The 22,143-nt window shown below is 40.0% G+C and overlaps 1 protein-coding gene across 2 annotated transcripts in view; it reads right to left on the reverse strand.

The window, feature by feature from the left end:
• Positions 1 to 12,225: 12,225 nt before the first annotated feature.
• LOC124620375 (serine palmitoyltransferase 2) overlaps positions 12,226 to 22,143 on the reverse strand; it is a 153,926-nt gene continuing 144,008 nt past the window's right edge. For both annotated transcript variants that reach the window (XM_047147049.1, XM_047147047.1), the window contains exon 12: positions 12,226 to 14,292. In XM_047147049.1, the coding sequence (XP_047003005.1) occupies positions 14,188 to 14,292 (105 nt within the window). In that variant the 3' untranslated portion in view covers positions 12,226 to 14,187. The remainder of the gene's footprint in view (positions 14,293 to 22,143) is intronic.

Genomic DNA, 22,143 nt, shown 5'->3' on the forward strand with positions numbered 1-22,143 from the left:
CAAGAAACCTCCCAGCACCTGATCGAATGTATGCCTGTGAGAGTGGAAGCTGTCATCAAGGCTAAGGGTGAGCCAACACCATGTTGAATTCCAGCATTATCAATGAAATTGTAAGTCATTTTCAGCCTGGTATCCGGATACTTCTGATCACATAGTGTAATTGTATTTGAGTTCAAAATATGTTCTAGAATACTACAACAAGTTGACATAAATGAGGTTTTTCATTTGTGTGGCCATAGTGCCTTTAGTTCAATGAGATTGGACTGTAGTTTTGTGGATTATTTCCGCTACACTTCTTGTAGGCAGGTGTGACCTGAACTTTCATCCTGTCACTGAGTAAAATTTCCCCTCCTCCCTCCCCCCTCCTCCCCCTATTCCCAAGTGATCTACTGCATATTATAGCTAAAATAAGAGTTAACTCAGCTGCAAAGCCTGTGTAGAATCATAAAAAGATCCAATTGGGCCCAGGAGCATTGTTTCATTTTAATGATCTTACTTGTTTCTGAATGCCACTGGCACTAATATCTACATCACTAAATTTGTAGTGGTATGATAAGTATTTTGGGACAATACTTTTGTGTCTCCCATAATAAAGGAATATTTGTAAACAGAGTTCAGCATTTATACTTTTGCTTCACTACTCTTAATTTCAGTTCCTGCATCATCCATGAGTGTCTGGCCACTAACTTCACTGCCACTGACAGCCTTTACATATGACCAGACTTTCTTTGTATTTTGTAAGAAATCTTTCAAATAAGATTCTGCTATGGTAATCATCGAGGCTTCATGCATTTTTTACTTGGCAGCAAAACTATTTTATTCAGCATCTGTCTATAGCCCTACGCCATGGAGGGTCCCTATGATCATGAACTGTAATGAATTATCTGTCCAGTGAATGATAAAATAAATAGTCTTTAAACCTGATCCACAACTCTCCTATGATTTTTTTTTTTTTTAGTACTGACTGTCCCTTTTCTTTTGAAGTAGAACAGTTGCACCATTGTTCCAGTTTTCAAGTATAGCCTTCTTTGGCAAATATTTCTTAAATAATTCAGGAGGTCCTTTTAAATTTGTCACTGTGGCTAAGTGTTGACTGTATGAACTAAATATGTTTTTGTGTTCGAGTAACCCAACCAAAACTAACACAAGAAACATGAACACCCATGTACCAGGAATAATAAACTTTTATTAACACAATGTAACAGAAAAGAAGATATAAAGTAAGCACTGCTTTAAGAATTTCTATTAGCAAGCAAATTCTAACATTGTGACTTTTCACGGAAGATCGCACGGAACTCCAACACCAAACCAACTGCTGATATGGAACAACAGTGCCTCTGGTGCCTGGCGCAAACTCCTTGACAGCTGTGAAGAACACAGTAATCGACGATCTTGGCTGCTACATCAGCCCCTTGGTGTAACTGGAGCATCATCCGAAAACCTTGCAGGAAAGTGCACTTGACATCCATAGTGTGTTCTTTGTTCAGATAGTTGATCTGTTTTGGGTAGTTGCACTTCTACTTAAGGCTGATTCTGCAGCATGAGTGTTGGCGGCACTTCTGGAAATATGTATGCAGGTTTCAGTCTGTCGATTGAGACCATAGTGGCCTTAACAGTATGTCCAGAGTTTGTGCTCCTCGTTTGATGACACAGTATGGGCCTGTATGTAGGGGCTGTAATGATGGTTTGACATCATTGGTTCATCATGACAAGTGTGTATTTTTGCTAGTCACAGTGTACATAGGCAGGCATTTTTTGGTGCCTTGATGCTTGATGATGGTGAACATGTGCAATATGTTCCCACAGGTGACAAATGAAGTCTGACTGCTCATGGTTAGGCAAGTGTATGGAATATGAGTTGATGAACTCCCCAACCTGTCAAAGTGCTTCACCACACACAAGCTCCATTGGTAATGAATCCAAGTCCGGTTCGTATGTGGTGCGGAGACCAGGAAAAACCATGGGTAGGCAGTTGTCCAATTAGTGCCATGACACATCAGTGGAGCCTTTAAAGAAAGATGCCAACATTCAGTCATATTATTGCTCGCTGGGTGGTACCTGGTTGTCCAATGATGGAGAGTGCCATATATTTACTAAGTTTAGTAAACAACTCTGACTCAAATTGCTGGTCATGGTCTGTAGTGATGTGCAGCGGACAATCAAAGTGCAAAACCTAATTTGTTGCAAATGCAAAGGCTATGCTTTTTGCCAATACATTGTCAACTGGCATAGCTTCTGGCCAAAGAGTGAAACAATCAACTTGTGTTAATTGCACTGACCGTTTGATGGTGGGAGTGGTCCTACTACATTGATGTGCACATGTGCAAAGCATATTGTCACATGTGGGAAATCTCTCTCTGGTACATGCATGTGAAGCAATATCTTACTGTGCTGACATGAGGACACACACAAGCCCATTCATGACAATCCCTTTGCATACCAGGCCAGATGAAACGTTTCGAAACCAGGCAAGTTGATGATCTGACGCCAGGGAGGCATAGACTGTGAAGGTTGCCAAAATCATGGGGGTCAGAATGTGGGTGGCAGGAAAGGACAAGACCTTCCTCTTGAAATGTCACAATATAGCTTCATGTATGAACCAGGCACATCAACCTGTTGTAAATGAAGGGTGGAAGACCCATTGTTCAGTAGTTTCTGATTAGTTCTTGTGCCTTTTCAAATGGGTCAAATAGCTCTGAGCACTATGGGACTTCACATCTGAGGTCATCAGTACCCTAGAACTTATAACTACTTATACCTAACGAACCTAACGACATCACACATCACATGCCTGAGACAGGATTCGGACCTGCGACCGTAGCAGTCGCGCGGCTCCAGACTAAAGTGCCTAGAACCGCTCGGCCACATTGGCCGGCTGTCTTTTCAAAATCAATAACATTGTTTCACTGCTAACTCGGGACTGACAGTCAGTGACCACATTGTCAAAGCCTGAAACATGGTAGACGTCAGTACTGAACTGGTCAATGAACTCCAAATGGTTATACTGTCATAGTGAACACTCATTCTTCCTGAAGGTATAGGGAAGCAGCTCATGACCTAAAATACAATAAACTCTCTGGCTTCCAACTGGGGACAAAAGTACTTGATTGATTCATGGGCAGCACATAGCTTCCAACTGTAAGTGCTCCATTTTTGCTGACTGAGTGGTTAGCACACTGGACTTGCATTTGGGAGGGCAACGTTTCAAACCTGTGTCCAGCCACCCTGATTTAGGTTTTCTGTGATTCCCTTAAATTGCTTCCGGCAAACACTGCAATGGTTCCTTTGAAAGGGCATGGCCGACTTCCATCTCTAAACCCGATGGTATCTATGACCTTGCTGTTTGGTTCCCTCCCCCAAATCAATCACTTCTGTTGTGAGTGAGTGGCTGCCAAGCACCATCGACTTGCTGTTGCAATACTAAACTGTAACAGGCTGACTAGCCTCAAACACGGGTGCAAGAGGTGCATCCAGTGTGGTGTGTACTAGGAGGACAGCATTTGCTAAGCAGAGCTCACTGCATCTGTCTATTGCGTCAGTGAATTCCCCTTAGTCTTAGGTCCAGAAACTGCTTCAGTCAGTGGTTCTTGCAACTCAGCTCAGCGGAGCAGATGATGCCAGTAATAAACCAAGAAAGAGTGTAATTCTTTGATGGTTTCTGACCACGGGATCTTCATAACATCTCCTACTTTCTCGGGTAGTGGCAATGACACTGCTGATAAAAACAGATGACCAGAAGGTAATCTGCGGTTTACAAAAAACACACTTTGACATTATTTAACATCAGGCCATCCTGTTCTAAGCATTTGAGAAGTTTCATCAAATGTTGGTGGTGCTGTTCTGCAATGGCTGAAATGATGAGGATGTCATCTAGGCGCACAAAACAGAATGACAACCCCTGCAACACATAGTCTCTGAATCTTTGCAAGACTGAGCAGAGTTCGTAAACCAAAAGTCATGAAGAGAATGATTATGGCTGTTTTTGGAATGTCTTTGTCTGTCATAGGAATTTGCATAAAAGCTTTTGCCAAGTCCAGCACACTAGCCACAGTTGCACTATGCAGCACGTGGGTGGAATCTCTTAACAGAGGTACTGGATATCTGTTCAGGATTGTCCTTGCATTAAGTGCACAATAACCACCACGCAGGTGCCACATGCCACACTTGTTGAACACTAAATGGTGAGGTGACAATCACAGAAGGGCGAATAATACCTTCCTTGATCATCAAGTCACATTCTGCTTCTGTGGTAGAAAGATGATCAGGAGCTGAACATCGAGAGTAACATGAAGCTGATGGCCCATTGATTTGATACAATGCACAGTGTTGTTACATACCTCTCTTGGATCACACAGTGTTCACATTGTCGTTGGAAACTTTTCAAGCAACTCAGTGTATTTCATTCCTTCGGCTACACGAGTGCAGCACTGTGTCAGAATCAAGCTGTTGGAAGTCCAGTGATGCTATTGACAAGTCTCATATTCGTGGCATCCCACAGTAGATGATATTGTGCCAGGAAGTCAGCAACAGTAGAATTCCAGGTGAAAGAACAGTGCAGTTGCAAGTCCAACTCAGTACACTGTGTACCGCATGTCACTATACATGACTTGCTTGTGTCAGAAGGAAGTTGGTGGCTAACAATTGTAGAGTAAAGTCTATGAATCAATGCAAAAGTTTTAGCCACAGTCCACAAGAAATTTTCACCCAGTCTTTCAATTGCTGACAAAGAGTCAATGGTACTTCAACCAGCAGTCAGATGTGCCTCTGTCCGACTGCCGCTGCAGTTTGGGTAGGTGCAAGGTGGTGTGCGCTTGTGTACCTACTGTCTAAATTCCCAGTGATACCAGCATACACCAAGTAGCTGCTTTGCACCATTCGGGGCCGACAAGTTCTTCATGGAATGACTAAGTTATCTCCTGTGACAATGCACTCTGGTGTTGCAATAAGAAAGCAGTTCACTTACCTGTTTAACCAGAGTGTGGACCTTATATGAGAGTCCTGAGGGGCAATCAAAATCTGCAACTGTCACCGCTGATGACAAAATGAATAGTGCTACTACTGCATTGACTGATAGCAGCTTCATTACTTCTCAAATATTTCAGCTAGATCTGCAAAAGTGTCTGATGGCAGTTCCGACTGAAGCACTATTATAGCTTTAACCTGGGCTATGAGATGGCTACTCCAGTGTTTGTTGCAGCGTGTGTCGGGTACGGTTCCTGTGTGCAGCTTTGCTGTGTGATGGCTTTCTGTTGCCTATATCTTCCTGTAGGCCAGAATGGAGATAATCTTACAGAAAGTCTCAATACTAACGGTTCTTCAGCAGGCACTAAGTCTTTCACTTTCAGGAAAAAACTCTTTGTTCATTCTTGAAAGTTTGTACTGCTTCTTTTGGTCCTTTTAGGCTGTTCACGTCATGTGGGATCATGTTGTGGGTCAAAAATGTTGGCACAGCCATCCAAACTAAACTTTTTCATGTTCTAGGAAGTCGACCAAAAATAGCACATGAAATATGAACACTATTACCAGGAATAATAAACTTTTATTAATGCAACACAGAAGAAGGATTTGAGACTACTTTTTGTGTTAGATCAGCACTAGTAGGGTTCTTTCTCTATTAGCAAGGAAGTTCTAACACTGCCACTTTTCAGGGAACACTAGGAACAAATCAACCGCCAGTACAGAACAGCAGCACCTCTGGCGACTGGCACGTGAACTCTTTGACAGCTGTGACAAACCCACTGTAGACTACTACTCCTTACGCTTCAATTATCTTCACTTTTGGGATGTTATTGGTTTCCTTAATAACAATCTGTGTTTCTTATAAATCTCTTGTACTTTACAAGCATCTAAACAAATCTTGTGAATGCTTGTAAAATTTTCTTATGCTCATTACTGTGCCAGCTTAAACTGATGAGCCACAGCTTCTGACCAATAGAAAGCTTTCTGGACAATGTGTGGCTGACTTTACCAAGACAGACATCCAAGGATAGAAGAGAAAAGCAGAGGCCCATCAAGGTCTGTAATGCCAAAGAAGAATAAGAATATAAGTTCAGCTATCTCTCTCGGGATTTTAACTGTGCCATCTCATTCTCTCACAGATATTTCTGGATAGTATTGTTTCACTCAGAGTAGGCCGACTATAATTTTCCCATCATTGTTTACTAGAAGCCATTGCCTTCTTTAATATTTTTTTTCTTTTGATATCTTCGCACTTGTAATACCTTTGCTGTTTGCTAATAGCCTTTGTTAAAAAATTGTATCTGTGCTCTGTTTACTATAATCTTCATTTTCTAACTTGCTCAATTTGACTTTGAGGAGCGTTTCTTCAGTCTTACTTGATAAATCTATTTCTCTCTACCTTTATGTTTATTTTTGTTTTGGGCATTATTAGTCTTTGATTTCTTGAAATTCTAAGCTGGTTTAAGATTACAATATGCTGTCATAAATTATAAATTCCCTACTACCTGAGAAAACATAGTTAATTTCATTATTACTCCTATTTGATCCTTGCCAAATCAACTCCATTTTCTTTTCATCAGTAAGTGTGCACTACGAGCAAACATGTGCCCCTTCACAATTTCTACCAATGCCTTATCTCTACCATACGTAGTTCCCCACTGAGGAATCATTCTTTAGTGTTTGTCTTACTTTTGCATTAATATTCTCCTTATTACCTTGTCACGAGAATTGCTGTCATCTACTAACTTCTGTATGTCCTTGTACGGGTATTCGCTGATCTCCTGAAAATGTGAGCAAGTAGAATTCAATAATTTCCATGAAATATTTTTAACAAGTGCAACTTTTCTGTCAGTCCCTCCAATATTTGTAATATTTCACAAAAGAAATTATTTGTTTAAGAAGGTACATGTGCTCAGAACAGTGTTTATTAAAACCAATATTACACCCAAACACTCAGGGCATCTAATTTTAGAAAGGACAACATATTCTGCTTGAACTTTTATTTAATGTAACAAAAAAAACAATCAGTCTAGATTGAAAATGGTGTCTTTTTTTCTGGTAACCCTTTCAGTTCCAGAGACACCATCTTCAGGCCAACATGTGTCTCCATTGATGACACATAGAGCCAATGTACAGAGCCACTGTACATGCTAAGAGGCAACTGTTGTCAACTGCCAGCATGTGAAATAGCTCCACATGTCAGCATGGCGTGCGCGTGCCCGCCACACACGCACACCCGCGCCCCCCCCCCCCCCCCCCCCCCCCCACACACACACACACACACACACACTGGTCTCAAGGTGGTCTATCTCTGATTGAAACTGGTTACCAGAAGAATAAACACCCTCTGCGATCTAGCTGATCGTTTTTCATTAAATTACCTACATGTTTACTGTTGTTCCAGTTTTGACTTTAAAAAAATATTCGGTCCTTACTTCATGTAAGGGTACTTCTTCTGTCATCTTGTACATACAGAATGTTTAAATATGAATTTCACAAGTGTCCTCTTAAATGGAAAGCTGCACTGATGCACTTCATGAGCTATCATTTGAAAAGGCAATGTAGGCCAAAGTCACAACTGTAATGACTAAATGAATTACAGCTCAGAACGAAAATAATGTACTTTCTAAAATACTGCAGGACTGTGGACCCAGTAAACAGAAATAATGACATCTAATTGTTCAGCATATCACACATCATTAGCAAACTGTTTATCGAAATGAATGAGAACTTTTTACTTTGCCCAGTTTTTCTAGACTTCTGCTTATACGTTTTTCAGACTGTGTAATATGTCACATGATTAGATGCACGCATTGCTTGTTGTAATCTGACATATACAGGGTGATGAAAAAAAAAAAAGTGTTCCATATTTTGAGAAGTGGTTGTGTGGACCAAAACATGCCAAAAATGGCCACTAAACATGGGCTGTAAAATGCTTACTTTATGAGCTAGGAGCACTTATTCATCTTCAGTAGCACGAAACACATCTCTTCCACTCCAAGCTCTCTGCTTTTATGAACAACCTACAGAATGCACTAAACAAACGACACATTCATCTATTAGTCAGTTGATAGAGCACGCAGTAAACGAGTTAGTGTTATTACTGTAAACTGTATTCATATTTTGGGTTAAGTGGAGTGCATTCCGTAGTTCTATTGGAACTAGTTTCTTGTTTTAATAAGTCTGTGAATTGCTTTTACAATGTATCTTTGCACTTACCTGCATAATGGAGGCCTATTATTCCACACAGCAAACGGCAGATATGCTCTCTGTTATGGTCTGGCAAATGGAAGCAACCGTCAAGCCTGTGTCCATTATGCTGGGTAATACTAGCAATCAGATTAACTGGTGCAAGATATCTCCAGTTTGTATCAAATGACTTGTCTGGTCTGCTAGAGGAGGTATCACTTCAACAACAGCTGGAGTTCATGCATAATGGAACACCAGTACATTTTCTCCTAAATGTACGAGAACACCTCACATTTAATAGAGGCAATAGATTGGTTGAGGAGGTCTACTGTCTTAGCCAGACCATTCCCCTCAAACCTAATCCACTGTATATTTCATTGTGGGGACACTTGAAACCTTTGGTGTAAGCATGTCCTATTAATGATGCACTAATACCAAAAGACTGTGTCATTACTGCCTGCCAGAGCAACGTGTCCAACTGGGAGTTTTTCAGAAAGTGTGTGTCTCCGTAAGAGTTCAAACAGAAGCATGCTTTACTATGACTCACAAGTGCAGGTTGTATGTAATAGCAAACAGATTACATTAAAGGCTCTGCTGTTCCCAAGTAATAGAGTAATGTTTTCTTGTTTGTTTACTCATTCTGCAGTCTTTTTTTTTTTAATAGCAAAGAGCATGCAGCAGAAGACGTGTTTCACAGTAGTAAAGATGAATAAGTGCTCATCACTTTTATGGTATGAATTTTGGACCCCATGTTTCCTTGTTCTGGTCCACAGTGCCTCCTCTTAAAATACAAAATAGTTTTCTTCAGTATCTTGTACTCTGAGACTTGTCCACTTGAAAATAGTTACCTAGATGTCATTAGTGAGTAATCTTTGCTATTGTTCACTTCCATTACCAACAGAAATGTTACCTTTCAAGGAAGTTTGAAGGCCTTGGAACCAACCCTGAAAGTACTAACTAAATTGTAATAGTTTAAAATTTTCTTGTTTACAACAGACCCTTCACACAATATGTTCTGCATGTACTTCAATGTACTTCAATAAAATCATCATTTAAATTTTAAACATATATAATTTAGCACCATCTGCCATAAAGTAATTTGCAGAATGCTGGTGTACTTACAGCTGTTAAATACGACTGCTGAATTTGGAAAAGGTGTTACAAGTGCTAACAGTACACTGTGATTCAGATAAGTGCTCAGGAATTTGCCTCAATATCCAAGTGAGAGAGGAATATTTGCTTGATCACAGTTGTTGCATTTCTCTAACCAATTTCTGTAAACGTGATTTCAATTAACAAACAATTCTTTGTCAGGAACAACTAGCAAACAGTATTGCACTGCTTCTTCAGGATGTATCTAGAAGAGTGTGTTACAACATAACAAATTTCAATTTATTTTAATTCAATTTTTCTTCTTACAAAGTTGTATAACAAAGTATGCTGCTGTGATAAGTGAGAAATTTTACTTGTACACTACAGCTCCTTGGTCTATTAACTGAGATACAAATAATTCCAAGCGATAAAAAGAAGCACTTACAAAGCACATTCAAACGTTTGTATTGTTTCTTCCTGAGGCTGTACCATATTGCTGAACATCCATTTTAATACTTTGTAACAAAGTTAATTTTGCTACGTTCTGTTGCACAAGGCACAACATTACATCAGGAATCAATATCACAGTTATGTTCATGCATAGGTTTCAAAATTACAAAATGACTCTTTTCTTATTAAAAAAGGCAGACTGAATAAATACAAAAATTTTGATTTAATACTAGAAACAGAACATATTTCAAAACAGTTATTTTAATGCAAAAATTCCCAGTCTTTTTCAACTATAGAAACTCAACAGAAATAAAATCGAATAATAATCCTTTCTACCGATGGTCACAGTTCTTCTTTATATATTCTAAACTTTCTCCCTTTCTACTTTTTAACATATCCTGAAATTAATATATGGTCCCCTGATTTTTTTTCTCAGATATCTTAATAATTTTTCACAGTTCTTTATAACCTCGGTTTGTACTGATAGACAAGTCTCCCCAGTTACACGAAAATACCTCGTACACAGTAACATGTAATTCAATTCAATTAAACCAGTGTTTTACAGCCCAACATTAACAAAAACAGGTACTTGGATGAAGAAGAAAGTAAAGAATATTCAAAGCCAAGAGGAGCCAAAAATATGTATGAAATTGTCAAACCAAAAATTCAATCAATCAAACAAACTCATAAAACTAGATCAGTAGATTTCAATCAAAATTAAGTCAAGGAACTAAATCAGCAAAGTTTGTAAAACAATTTTTACGGCAAAGTTTCTTACATAAAGTGTGAGTTTGGCTACTGAACTGCATTATACAATGTGATTAATCTCTCCCTTTTTATCATCCTTTCTTCCTTTTAAAAAGTTGTAGTTTTAAGCAGACACACAAATTACAACCACAGCACATTCAAATGTTTGTATTGTTTCTTCCAACTGTTCTTAAGAAACCCTTGGAACATAAATGCCACATTTCCTATTTTCTTGTAGATCAATAAGTAAATTCAGTTTCAAATTTTTTCGTCATTCAAGATTAATCTTCCATATTTTACACTGTTTGCCAGCCATCACTCCCCTCCCCACACAACCATCCTCTGCAACCCAGTATACAGTTCATTGCACAGCAATATTAAACGCAAAATACGAACTAGTGTTCACCACAGTTTCCACACTCCAGTTCAGTTCAATTCAATTCTGTGACCATACTGCAGTATAGGATGATTAAAATATCTACTAACACCCACCCACTTACATTCCCAAAGTTTCAACACTTTCTTTCAAATGCACTCATATTTCTCTACCAAACTTAACACTGGAACACACGTTACATAAAATTTAACTTTAGTATAATACACACATCTGGCAGCAGTGAATGACTGAAAACACAGACAGTAATTGTATAAATTATATAATCAAAACTCTTAATACAAGTAGTCATTTACTGCATTTTTGGTAACAATGAACATTATTAAACTCAGTTAATTAGACTAGATACATGAGTGACAGCACTTCTGAGACTAAAGGCCCATCCTCACACAACTAACTATTTGCTATTTCAATAAAGGAATGCTTCAAAGATAAAATGAATTACTGCTTCACAAACTGATTTCAGTAAGCAATTTTTCAGGTTCTCGGAATACTGAAAGGTCATTGCACAAATACTCTTGTTATGTTGAACATGAAAATTACCAAGATTTGTGAAGGGACCCCAAGTTAGGAAAAGGAAATATGATTAGATTCAAAACATTTAAAATGCAAATGAGTAAGTAGCTACTCATTTGGGGTAATACTGTATTTCAAATGTAGCACAATATACAGCTCATGTTTCGTACCATAAAACGCATTTCCGCATCGTGGACTGAGAGACGGAACCACACTGCTTAATGGAACATGATTCTCAGTGTTGTGCCATGAGAATTGCCACAGTCAGTTGTTGAGCTTTTCAGTTATATTAGAAAACCATTAGCAAAAGACACACTCTTTTTAAACTACTACTATGTCTGTATGCTCCACGAGAAAAATTTTAAAACACAGAGATCTTTGGCAGTGATGACTTGAGTGAAGTTTCATATAAAGCCTGTAGAACAATTCCTGTTACATCTGTTTAAAACCGGAGTCAATACAACAATCACTGGATTATTGTGTGTGTTTCACGTAATAGCCTTAGTATTGTACTTAAAGAGCCAGCTTCAGACTGCAGTAAATGTGCTGCAAATATTTTTAAAATAGTTGGTGGTGAACTGCACTATAACATTTTGAATGCATTATGGGAACAGCAGTGATCAATAAAATTGTAAATAATTACTATTAAAAACAGTCTTGATCACAATTTATTTTATAAGGTGACCGGTTTCGACCACTGCTGTGGTCATCTTCAGACCATTGAGTGGAAACCCCTTTCTGTTGGAGAATCACAACTCCAACAGAAAGGGGTTTCCACTCAATGGTCTGAAGATGACCACAGCAGTGGTCGAAACCGGTCACCTTATAAAATAAATTGTGATCAAGACTGTTTTTAATAGTAATTATGCACTATAACAGTTCGAAAATTTCTGTGTTTTCAAGTCAACTTTTTGAGGCACTCTTCTGCAATATATGACTTCTGATACTCCATCTTTTTCATGTTACCTGCTCAGAATGAATCTAATCAAGTTAGATGACAACACAGTAGTTAATGAATGGAAAATTTGGTTTCTTTCTGTTCCTTACTTTCGACTTTAAGATAATATGCTGTCCCAAATGTGGATACTTATTCAATGTCCTCACAAGTGACCATTATCACAAAAAATGTTACCTCGCAAATTCTGCACAATCGAGTCTCTAGTCCATACCAATGTGAGACACACACCAATGGGATCCCCTTTTGTAGACACACCATCCACATAAAATGCAACATTTCCCTCCAATTTTATTATTAAAATGACTTGAACCAAATATCAATGCAGCTTTTGTGGGTCTTGTCATTTGTAGGAAGACTTATCTGACCAAAAACCATACTCTTATGAAAAGAGATTAGTTGCATTAAAAAAACTACCAGGAGACACAAAAACAAGTATATGGAAAACAGAACACTCCCAGAGATGAATACTAAGCTGATAAATCCTACCACAATGAATTCAGTCTTGCAAAACAATGATCTTCAAGAATCTATGTGGCTTAAACTTTGAATTCTTGATTAGAAACTGCCAATGAAACAGCAAATGGAGAAACTAAGCTTTTACATGTACAGATCTGCAGGGTGGTGTTCTATAACATACACTGTGTTGTGTCACGAAAAATTACATTAACTTTATTGTGCACCTCATCTAAATCTAATTTCCTCCAGTATCTCTCCATAAAATTAAATGTAGACTTCTGTGGACCTATCTATCACAGACGCATTCTAAATCTAGTGGCAAAAAGTTCGTTAGACCAATAACAGAAACTGGTTTACTCCGCTAATTAATGACTGTTGAAATTAACAGACAAGCACAAAATCAGCCAAGTCACCAGTTGTAATGGATGCATGCTCAACATGCACATAATTAAGAATCTGCACTGAATTCTTAAGGAACATATCCAATGTCACATTTTCACTATCATACCAATTTTCAGCTCTCTCAAATTGTAATATACGACCATTTTGATTACACAGGCACCATTCAGGAAAGTATTGTCATCCAGTATACAATTTTAAAAAAGAAAGGGCAAATCCATAAAAAGTATTCTACATAATTAAAACAAAGGAGCAACAAAACAATCTTCCAGCTAGAACTTTTACTTCCACAATAAAGAACAATTTCATACTGTAAATATATATATGTATCTTGATGAGACTCAGAACTGAACACACATTCAAAACAGGAATTACAAACATTAGAGTTGTGCATTTCTATAATACTTTAGTATAATTTTCTAGACTTTTACAGTACAGCATTGCACTGCAATCTTTCACTCAATATTTTTTTTCAGTCAATCCAAATATGCACTATATGGGTATCAGTTAAACAACATGTCATATACTTCAAAAAGGCATAAAAATTTAAAAATACATGGATACAAAGTTCATAGAACTTATATGTATATGTACATCAATTCCAAGCTGGAAAACTTGTGGACAAATTACACTCAATAATAAAAAAAACTGCAAATAACACAAACAGATTCATAAAAAGAAACAAGAAATGCATGGCGCTGCAAACAGCTTATTTCATACAAAGGCAGACTCTGTATTAAATAACACAACAAAAACACACAGTTTATATAAAATGTGAAGATATAAATTACACTTTTTTTGATATGTATCATAGGTTATGACAGTAAACCAATGGAACTATCACTGAAGTGCACCAGCAGGATCAGCAAAAGCAACACCAACCACAGTATGAATAATGTGCCATGAATATGCTGAATATACGTCGCACATATCTATCGGGAAGTCAGTTCGTGATTACTGTAAGCATAACCTGAAACACATCTGGTGGAGCAATAAATGCATATTCATGAAAACAGTTTTACTATGCTCATTCCACTGCTTCATCTCCATACTGAATGGTGCCTTTCTCGCGAGGAAGCTGTGAATATCTTAATCCCAAATTGTCAGAAATTTCTTCAATCACTTTCAGTGCCTGTAACAAAAGGAGAAAAGTGAGTGTACATAATGGTACAGATAAGATGCTGCTTACATGTGGTATCTGGTCGTATGTTAGAATACTGCATGAAATTACTCAATGGAACATTCCCTCACTATCTGAATTCTAAATTACGACAGATGTGCTACAATTGTTAATGGCTTTGTATGAATACACCAGAGCCCAGCCTCTTAGAAACAAGGCTGAGCAAATGGTTATTTCAAAAATGTTTTTGTTTTTATACACAACATGGGCACTATGCCTCTTATCTACACTAATATTAATTTGTGTGTACTGAGAGGATAGCCACAATAAAAAAGCTACTAATTTTCATTTTAAAGTTATTAACTATTGTCATATTCATTACCATTTGTAAGGTGTAATGTCAAAAAGAACTCCTAGGCATAGCATAAAGCTCAATAATAATAATAATAATAATAATAATAATAAACCCCGTGGAGGCCCGGGAAAAGAATAGGCCTTCGGTATGTTCTGCCAGTCGTAAAAGGCGACGAAAAGAACAAACCACTAATAGGGCTAACCCCCCTTTTAGTGTGATTAGTTGGTTCAGGACAGAACTAATGAAGCCTCGGACAAACGCTGTCATGGTCGGGGACAACGCTTGAACCCTATGCTCGTCCACAATGGTAACGACACTGCTAGCCACACGGAAATGATTTAAATCCAAATAGAGGTGTTTTGCAGGATATGCTTCCTGCAACCACTCTAGAAGGAAAACAAAGACAGAGGATGAGATGGTCAGATGAAGTTAACCGACACCTCGTGTTCTGTTATTACCAAGCAACAAACTTAGGAACAAACACAACTGGATACAGATCACAAGTATACACAACATTTATTACCAGATACCCAGAATTAAAATTTGTAACAGAACAATGACTAGCTGATCAGATCCGTGTAATAATCAAAAATAGCAGGATACCCCAGTCAGAGTTAGAAAACATCAAACAACAAGTACAACAAATACTAGAACAAAATAATGTGCAATCAGAAGAAGAAGAAAATACAGTAATGGACTCAAACATCCCAGAGCAAACAAACAACGAACAACACACATCAATTAAACAATCAGAGGAATACGAAATCTTAAGACAGCCACCAGAACAAGCACAAATAGAACATGAAGTGACACACATGTTAGATATAGAAGAAAAATTTCAGCTGACATATATAGAATACAAAGACACAAATACAGACATTAGACCATTCTTGCATAGACCACCAAATAACCCACAAGTCGAAACACCAATAACAACTATCAACACAATCATACACAACAAAATAAATGAAAATACAACTATGGAAGATTTACAACTACTGATTTATATAGGAGCACTCACTACACTAAATATACACACTAGGCAGAGATCAGAACCAACCAAGACACACAAGAAACCCACAAAACCAGCATGGCAACACAGGCTACAGATCAGAATAGAAAAACTGAGGAAAGACATCGGACAGCTAACACAATTTATAAGAAATGAAATATCAGACAAAAAACGAAAAAGGTTAGGTAAAATCTCACAACAAGAAGCGAAGAGCAGTTAGATGAAAAGATGCAGAAATTACAAGCATTGGCCAAACGTCTTAGAAGATACAAAAAAAGTGAAAATAGAAGGAAACAAAACCAAACATTCAACACAAACCAAAAGAAATTTTACCAGACAATAGATAACACACACATTAAAATAGACAATCCACCAAACATAACAGACATGGAACACTTCTGGAGCAACATATGGTCTAACCCGGTACAGCAGAACAGGCATGCACGGTGGATACAAGCAGAAACAGACACATACAAGATGATACCACAAACGCCTGAAGTGATAATTTTGCAACATGAAGTCAGCCAAGCAATTAATTCTACTCACAATTGGAAAGCCCCTGGAAAAGATAGCAAATTTCTGGCTAAAGAAGTTCACCTCAACACATTCACATCTAACTAAATTATTTAACAGTTACATTGACCCATACACATTCCCTGATACACTTACACATGGAATAACTTATCTGAGACCTAAAGATCACGCACACACAGCAAACCCAGCTAAATATCGCCCCATAACATGCCTACCAACAATATACAAAATATTAACTTCAGTCATTACACAGAAATTAATGACACATACAACACAGAACAAAATTATAAATGAAGAACAAAAAGGCTGTTGCAAAGGAGCACGAGGATGTAAAGAGCAACTGATAATAGATGCAGAGGTGACATATCAAGCTAAAACTAAACAAAGGTCACTACGCTACGCATACATTGATTACCAAAATGCTTTTGATTGTGTACCCCACTCATGGTTACTACAAATATTGGAAATATACAAAGTAGATCCTAAATTGATACAGTTCCTAAACATAGTAATGAAAAATTGGAAAACCACACTTAATATCCAAACAAATTCAAATAATATCACATCACAGCCAATACAGATTAAGCGTGGAATATACCAAGGAGACACATTAAGTCCTTTCTGGTTCTGCCTCACTCTGAACCCACTTGCCAACATGCTAAATAATACAAATTATGGATATAATATTACTGGAACATACCAACACAAAACCACACATTTGCTAGACATTGATGATCTAAAACTACTGGCAGCAACAACTCAACCAATTACTAAAGATAACAGAAGTATTCAGCAAAGATATAAATATGGCTTTCGGAACAGACAAATGTAAGAAAAATAGCATAGTCAAGGGAAAACACACTAAACAAGAAGATTACATATTGGATAACCACAGCGACTGCATAGAAGCGATGGAAAAAACAGATGCCTATAAATATCTAGGATACAGGCAAAAAATAGGAATAGATAATACAAATATTAAACAAGAACTAAAAGAAAAATATAGACAAAGACTAAAAAAAATACTGAAAACAGAACTGACAGCAAGAAACAAGACAAAAGCTATAAATACTTATGCTATACCAATATTGACCTATTCATTTGGAGTAGTGAAATGGAGTAACACAGACCTAGCAGCACTCAATACACTTCCACCATCACAATGCCACAAATATAGAATACATCACATACATTCAGCCACAGAAAGATTCACATTAAGCAGAAAGGAAGGAGGAAGGGGATTTATTGACATAAAAAACCTACATTATGGACAGGTAGACAATTTAAGAAAATTCTTTATAGAATGAGCAGAAACTAGCAAAATACACAAAGCAATCACTCATATAAATACATCGGCTACACCACTACAATTTCATAACCACCTCTACCACTCTTTAGATCACATAACATCAACAGATACGAAGAAAGTAAATTGGAAAAAGAAAACAGTACATGGCAAGCACCCGTATCATCTAACACAGCCACACATACATCAAGACGCATCCAACACATGGCTAAGAAAAGGGAATATATACAGTGAGACGGAAGGATTCATGATTGCAATACAGGATCAAACAATAAACACCAGATATTACAGCAAGATCCCAATACCACAACAGATAAATGCAGACTTTGCAAACAACAAATAGAAACAGTAGATCACATCACAAGCGGCTGTACAATACTAGCAAATACAGAATACCCCAGAAGACATGACAATGTAGCAATAATTATACATCAACAACTTGCCATACAACATAAACTAATAAAACAACTGTTGTGACTCGCCGATCATTCAAAGCGCCGCCGCGCAATTACGCGCGTCCTCTATGTGCGGCGCTGTCTGCCAGCCATGCAGCAGCTGCGCCACCTAAGCGGCCAGCCGAGCAGTGGCCGCTAGACTGGGACTCAGTGCTCATTCGAATGCTAACTTGTACACATGTCTTGCTTGTCAACTTACTCTGTGACTTATATGAGTTGTGTCGTTCTGAAATATATTTGTTAAACTTGACGTTATGGCAATTGGCGACGAGGATGGGATTTTTCCTTTTCACCGTTGACCCACAGGGTTCCATGGCTACTGTCGAGCAACTATTGAAAAATCTCCTTGAACAGCATACGCTTCTAACAGCGGCGATTCGCGATTTCGTCGCGGCGTCAAATGCGGGGCGTTTCTCGGCGTTGGCTGTACCTCATTTTCCTCCTTACAACGAGATGGCAGAAGACTGATCTGATTATGAAAAACGTCTTCGACAGCACTTCTTAGCATTTCATGTCACGGACGAACAACCATGTAAGTCTCTGTTCCTTTCCTGGGTTTCACCTCAAATGTATCGGTTGTTGTCGCAATTGGCACCTTTGAAGGATCCTGCATCTTTGTCCTTTGCTGAAATGTGCTCACTTCTGTCTGTCTATTTTCAAAAGCAAACGCATGTGGTAGCCTCTCATGTTGCCTTTTATCGTTGTCAAAAACAGCCACATCAATCCTATCGCGCTTGGGCTGCTGAACTTCACGGCCACTGTTGAAAGTACCAATTTGTTACTGACGTTCACAAAGAATCCTATGCCGATTCTATGGTACGGGATGCTATTATCCGGTCAGCGCCCGACAAAGAAGTTCGGCAACGTGCCCTTCAGTTGGCGAATCCGACTCTAGATGAAGTTCTCTCCATTGCGCAGTCTTTTGAAATTTCTCGCGCCGCTGGGGCGCAAAAGAGGCGTGGGGTGATGTCGGGGAAATACAACCTCTGTGCGCTGTTGACGACGCGTGAGGCGCGTCCCCGCCGGCCGGCGTGGCCGCAGTGCGCTCCCACGCGCATTCTCGGCCTAGCCATAAACAACCCGCTAAGAAACTGCAGCAAAACCCCCGGCAACTTCCTTCATGTCCGCGGTGTCTTACGAAACATTCACGCGAGGATTGTCCCCAATGTTGGGCTGTGTGTCACAATTGCAAAAAGAAAGGTCATGTGTCTTCCGTTTGCAAATCCAGCCACATACATAATGTTCATGAACATGACGCTGATTCTGATTCTGTGTTGTCTGTCAATTGCACTTCTTCCCTTTCAGGGAAGTTATTCCTCACTGTCCAAATCCTTGGTCGAGATGTTCGCATGCAAGTGGATACCGGTTCTGCTGCCACTATAATTAATTCTCAGACGTATCGTCAGTTGGGTTCTCCACTCCTGTCACCTGTTACTCGGCAATTACGGATGTACAATAAAAAGAAGATTTCTCCCTTGGGACAGTTTAATGCTGAGGTATCTTAAAAATCCGTCGTTTGCACTGTTCCCATATTTGTGGTCAACCAGAGCAACGCAGAAAATCTTTTTGGTTTCGATGCCTTTCGCGTTTTTGGGTTCTCCATAGATGACTCTGTCAATATTGTCTCTGATGCTATTCCTTATGCTCAACTGGATTCCTTGTCGATGACATTTTCGTCCCTTTTTTCTCCTGGGTTAGGCCGTGCAAACGACTTTGAAGCTCATATCATGCTCAAACCCACTGCTCGGCCTAAGTTTTTTCGGGCTCGGCCCATTCCTGTGACCCTTCGTGATCGGGTAAAACGGGAGTTGGATTGTCTCACTACTTCAGGGGTCTTGCTTCCTGTCACTTCCAGTGAGTGGTACTCTCCTGTCGTCATCGTTGCTAAGCCACATGGTGATATTCGTCTCTGTGGCGATTTCAAAGCCACTGTAAATGCTCAATGCCTCATCGACACTTACCCTATGCCCCGTCCTGAAGAACTGTTCACTAAACTTGCTGGAGGCCAGTATTTTTCTAAAATTGACCTGTCAGAAGCTTATCATCAACTTCCTCTCGACGCTGCTTCCCGGCAGTTTCTGGTCCTTAACACGCCTTTCGGCCTCTATCAATACCAACGCTTGCCATTCAGGGTTGCTAGCGCTCCTGCTCTCTTTCAGCGATTCTTGGAACAATTATTGCTCCCTGTCCCTGGGTGTATCAATTACATGGACGACATTGTTGTCACTGGCTCCACCACTGAAGAACATCTTCAAAATCTCCGCACACTTTTCCATGTCTTACAGACTGCTGGTCTTAAGTGTAATCTTCAGAAATCACAATTTTTTCAGGTATCTATCACGTACATGGGGTTTCAACTCTCTCGGGATGGTATTCGTCCGCCTCAGCAAACTGTCGCTGTGATCGATGCCCTTCCTCGCCCTACATCTGTTAAGGAACTGCAGGCCTTCTTGGGGAAAATAGCATACTATCACAAGTTTTTACCATCTGCGGCTTCGGTGGCTCAGCCGTTGCATCACCTGTTGCATAAACACGTGCCTTTTCACTAGCCCGCGTCATGCGATGCGGCTTTCCAGAAATTGAAGACTATGCTGAAACAGGCCCCGTGCCTGGCTACTTATCGACCTGGCCAACATCTTGTTCTTGCCACAGACGCCTCTCAATACGGGGTCGGTGCAGTCCTCGTGCACCGTTTTTCTGACGGTTCGGAACAACCCATTGCTTATGCCTCCAAAACTCTCACGGATGTCCAACAAAAGTATTCTCAAATTGAAAAAGAAGCTTTGACCATTATTTATGCTCTTCATAAGTTTGGTGTTTTTCTCTATGGCTCAAAATTTCATCTTGTTACGGATCACAAACCACTTGTTTCCTTGTTTCATCCATCAACGTCACTTCCCGACAAGGCTGCACACCGCCTCCAGCGTTGGGTTCTTTACTTGTCTCGTTTCAATTATGAGATTCATTTCCGGCCAACGGCTCAACATGCAAATGCTGATGCTCTGTCTCACCTTCCCATGGGTCCTGATCAGGCATTCGATAGGGACGAACTTTTGTGTTTCCACCTGGATGTTGCCGAGCAGCGGGTTGTGGACGGGTTCCCCATCACTGGTGACAGACTGGCGGCTGCTACGGGTTTTGACCCTACCCTCTCCTGGGTTTTACGCTGTATTCAGAAGGGTTGGCTGGATCGCCCGTCCGCTAAGACTTCTGATCCATTGCGGAACTACTACGCTTTGCGCTACCGCCTCACGGCTAGGGATGGTGTTATCCTCCTCTCCACTGACAATGTTTCGCCGTATGTTGTTGTACCTGCGTCTTTGTGTGCTTCGGTCTTGCGCCTCCTTCACCATGGGCACTGGGGTGTGTCTCGCACAAAATCTCTGGTACGCCGTCATGTGTACTGGCCTGGCATCGACTCTGAAATAGCACACATGGTCACTGCCTGCGGCCCTTGTGCGTCCCAGGCCGCTGCCCCGAAGTCATCTTTGTCACCGCGGCCTTCGCCTGAGAAGCCCTGGGAGCGCATTCATGCTGACTTTGCGGGACCCTTTTTAGGTACTTATTGGCTCCTTGTAATTGATGCCTACTCTAACTTTCCTTTCATTGTCCGTTGCACGTCGCCTACCACTGCGGCAACCACCAGCGCTCTCGCCCGCATTTTTTCTTTGGAAGGCCTCCCCTCTACTCTTGTTACTGATAATGGTCCGCAATTTGCCTATTCCGAATTTGCGGATTTTTGTGCTCGTCACGGCGTTATGCATGTCACGGTCCCGCCGTTCCATCCACAATCCAATGGTGAGGCTGAACGACTGGTCCGCACATTTAAGGCTCAGATGCAGAAACTCCTGACTTCTTCTGCTGCTGATGATGCGCTTCTCCAGTTTCTGGCGTCTTACCGTTTCACCCCCATGGGCGACCACCACCCGGCTGAGCTCTTACATGACCGACAGCTCCACACGCTACTTCATCTTCTGTGGCCTCCCACCTCACGGCCGCGGGTGCCTTCACTTGGCCGGTTCACCGCCGACGACTTCGTCTGGGTACTGGGATATGGCAGGCGGCCAAAATGGAGTCCGGGCCGCATCTTAAGACACCGTGGCAGACGCCTGTATGAAATCCAGACGGACACGGGTGTTGCAGTGCGTCATTCAGACCAGCAACGCCTGTTCCGAATGCCGCTACACCACTTTTGGCCCTA

This window comes from Schistocerca americana, chromosome 6, assembly GCF_021461395.2.
Source record: "Schistocerca americana isolate TAMUIC-IGC-003095 chromosome 6, iqSchAmer2.1, whole genome shotgun sequence".
In the NCBI taxonomy this organism is placed as follows: Eukaryota; Metazoa; Arthropoda; class Insecta; order Orthoptera; family Acrididae; genus Schistocerca; species Schistocerca americana.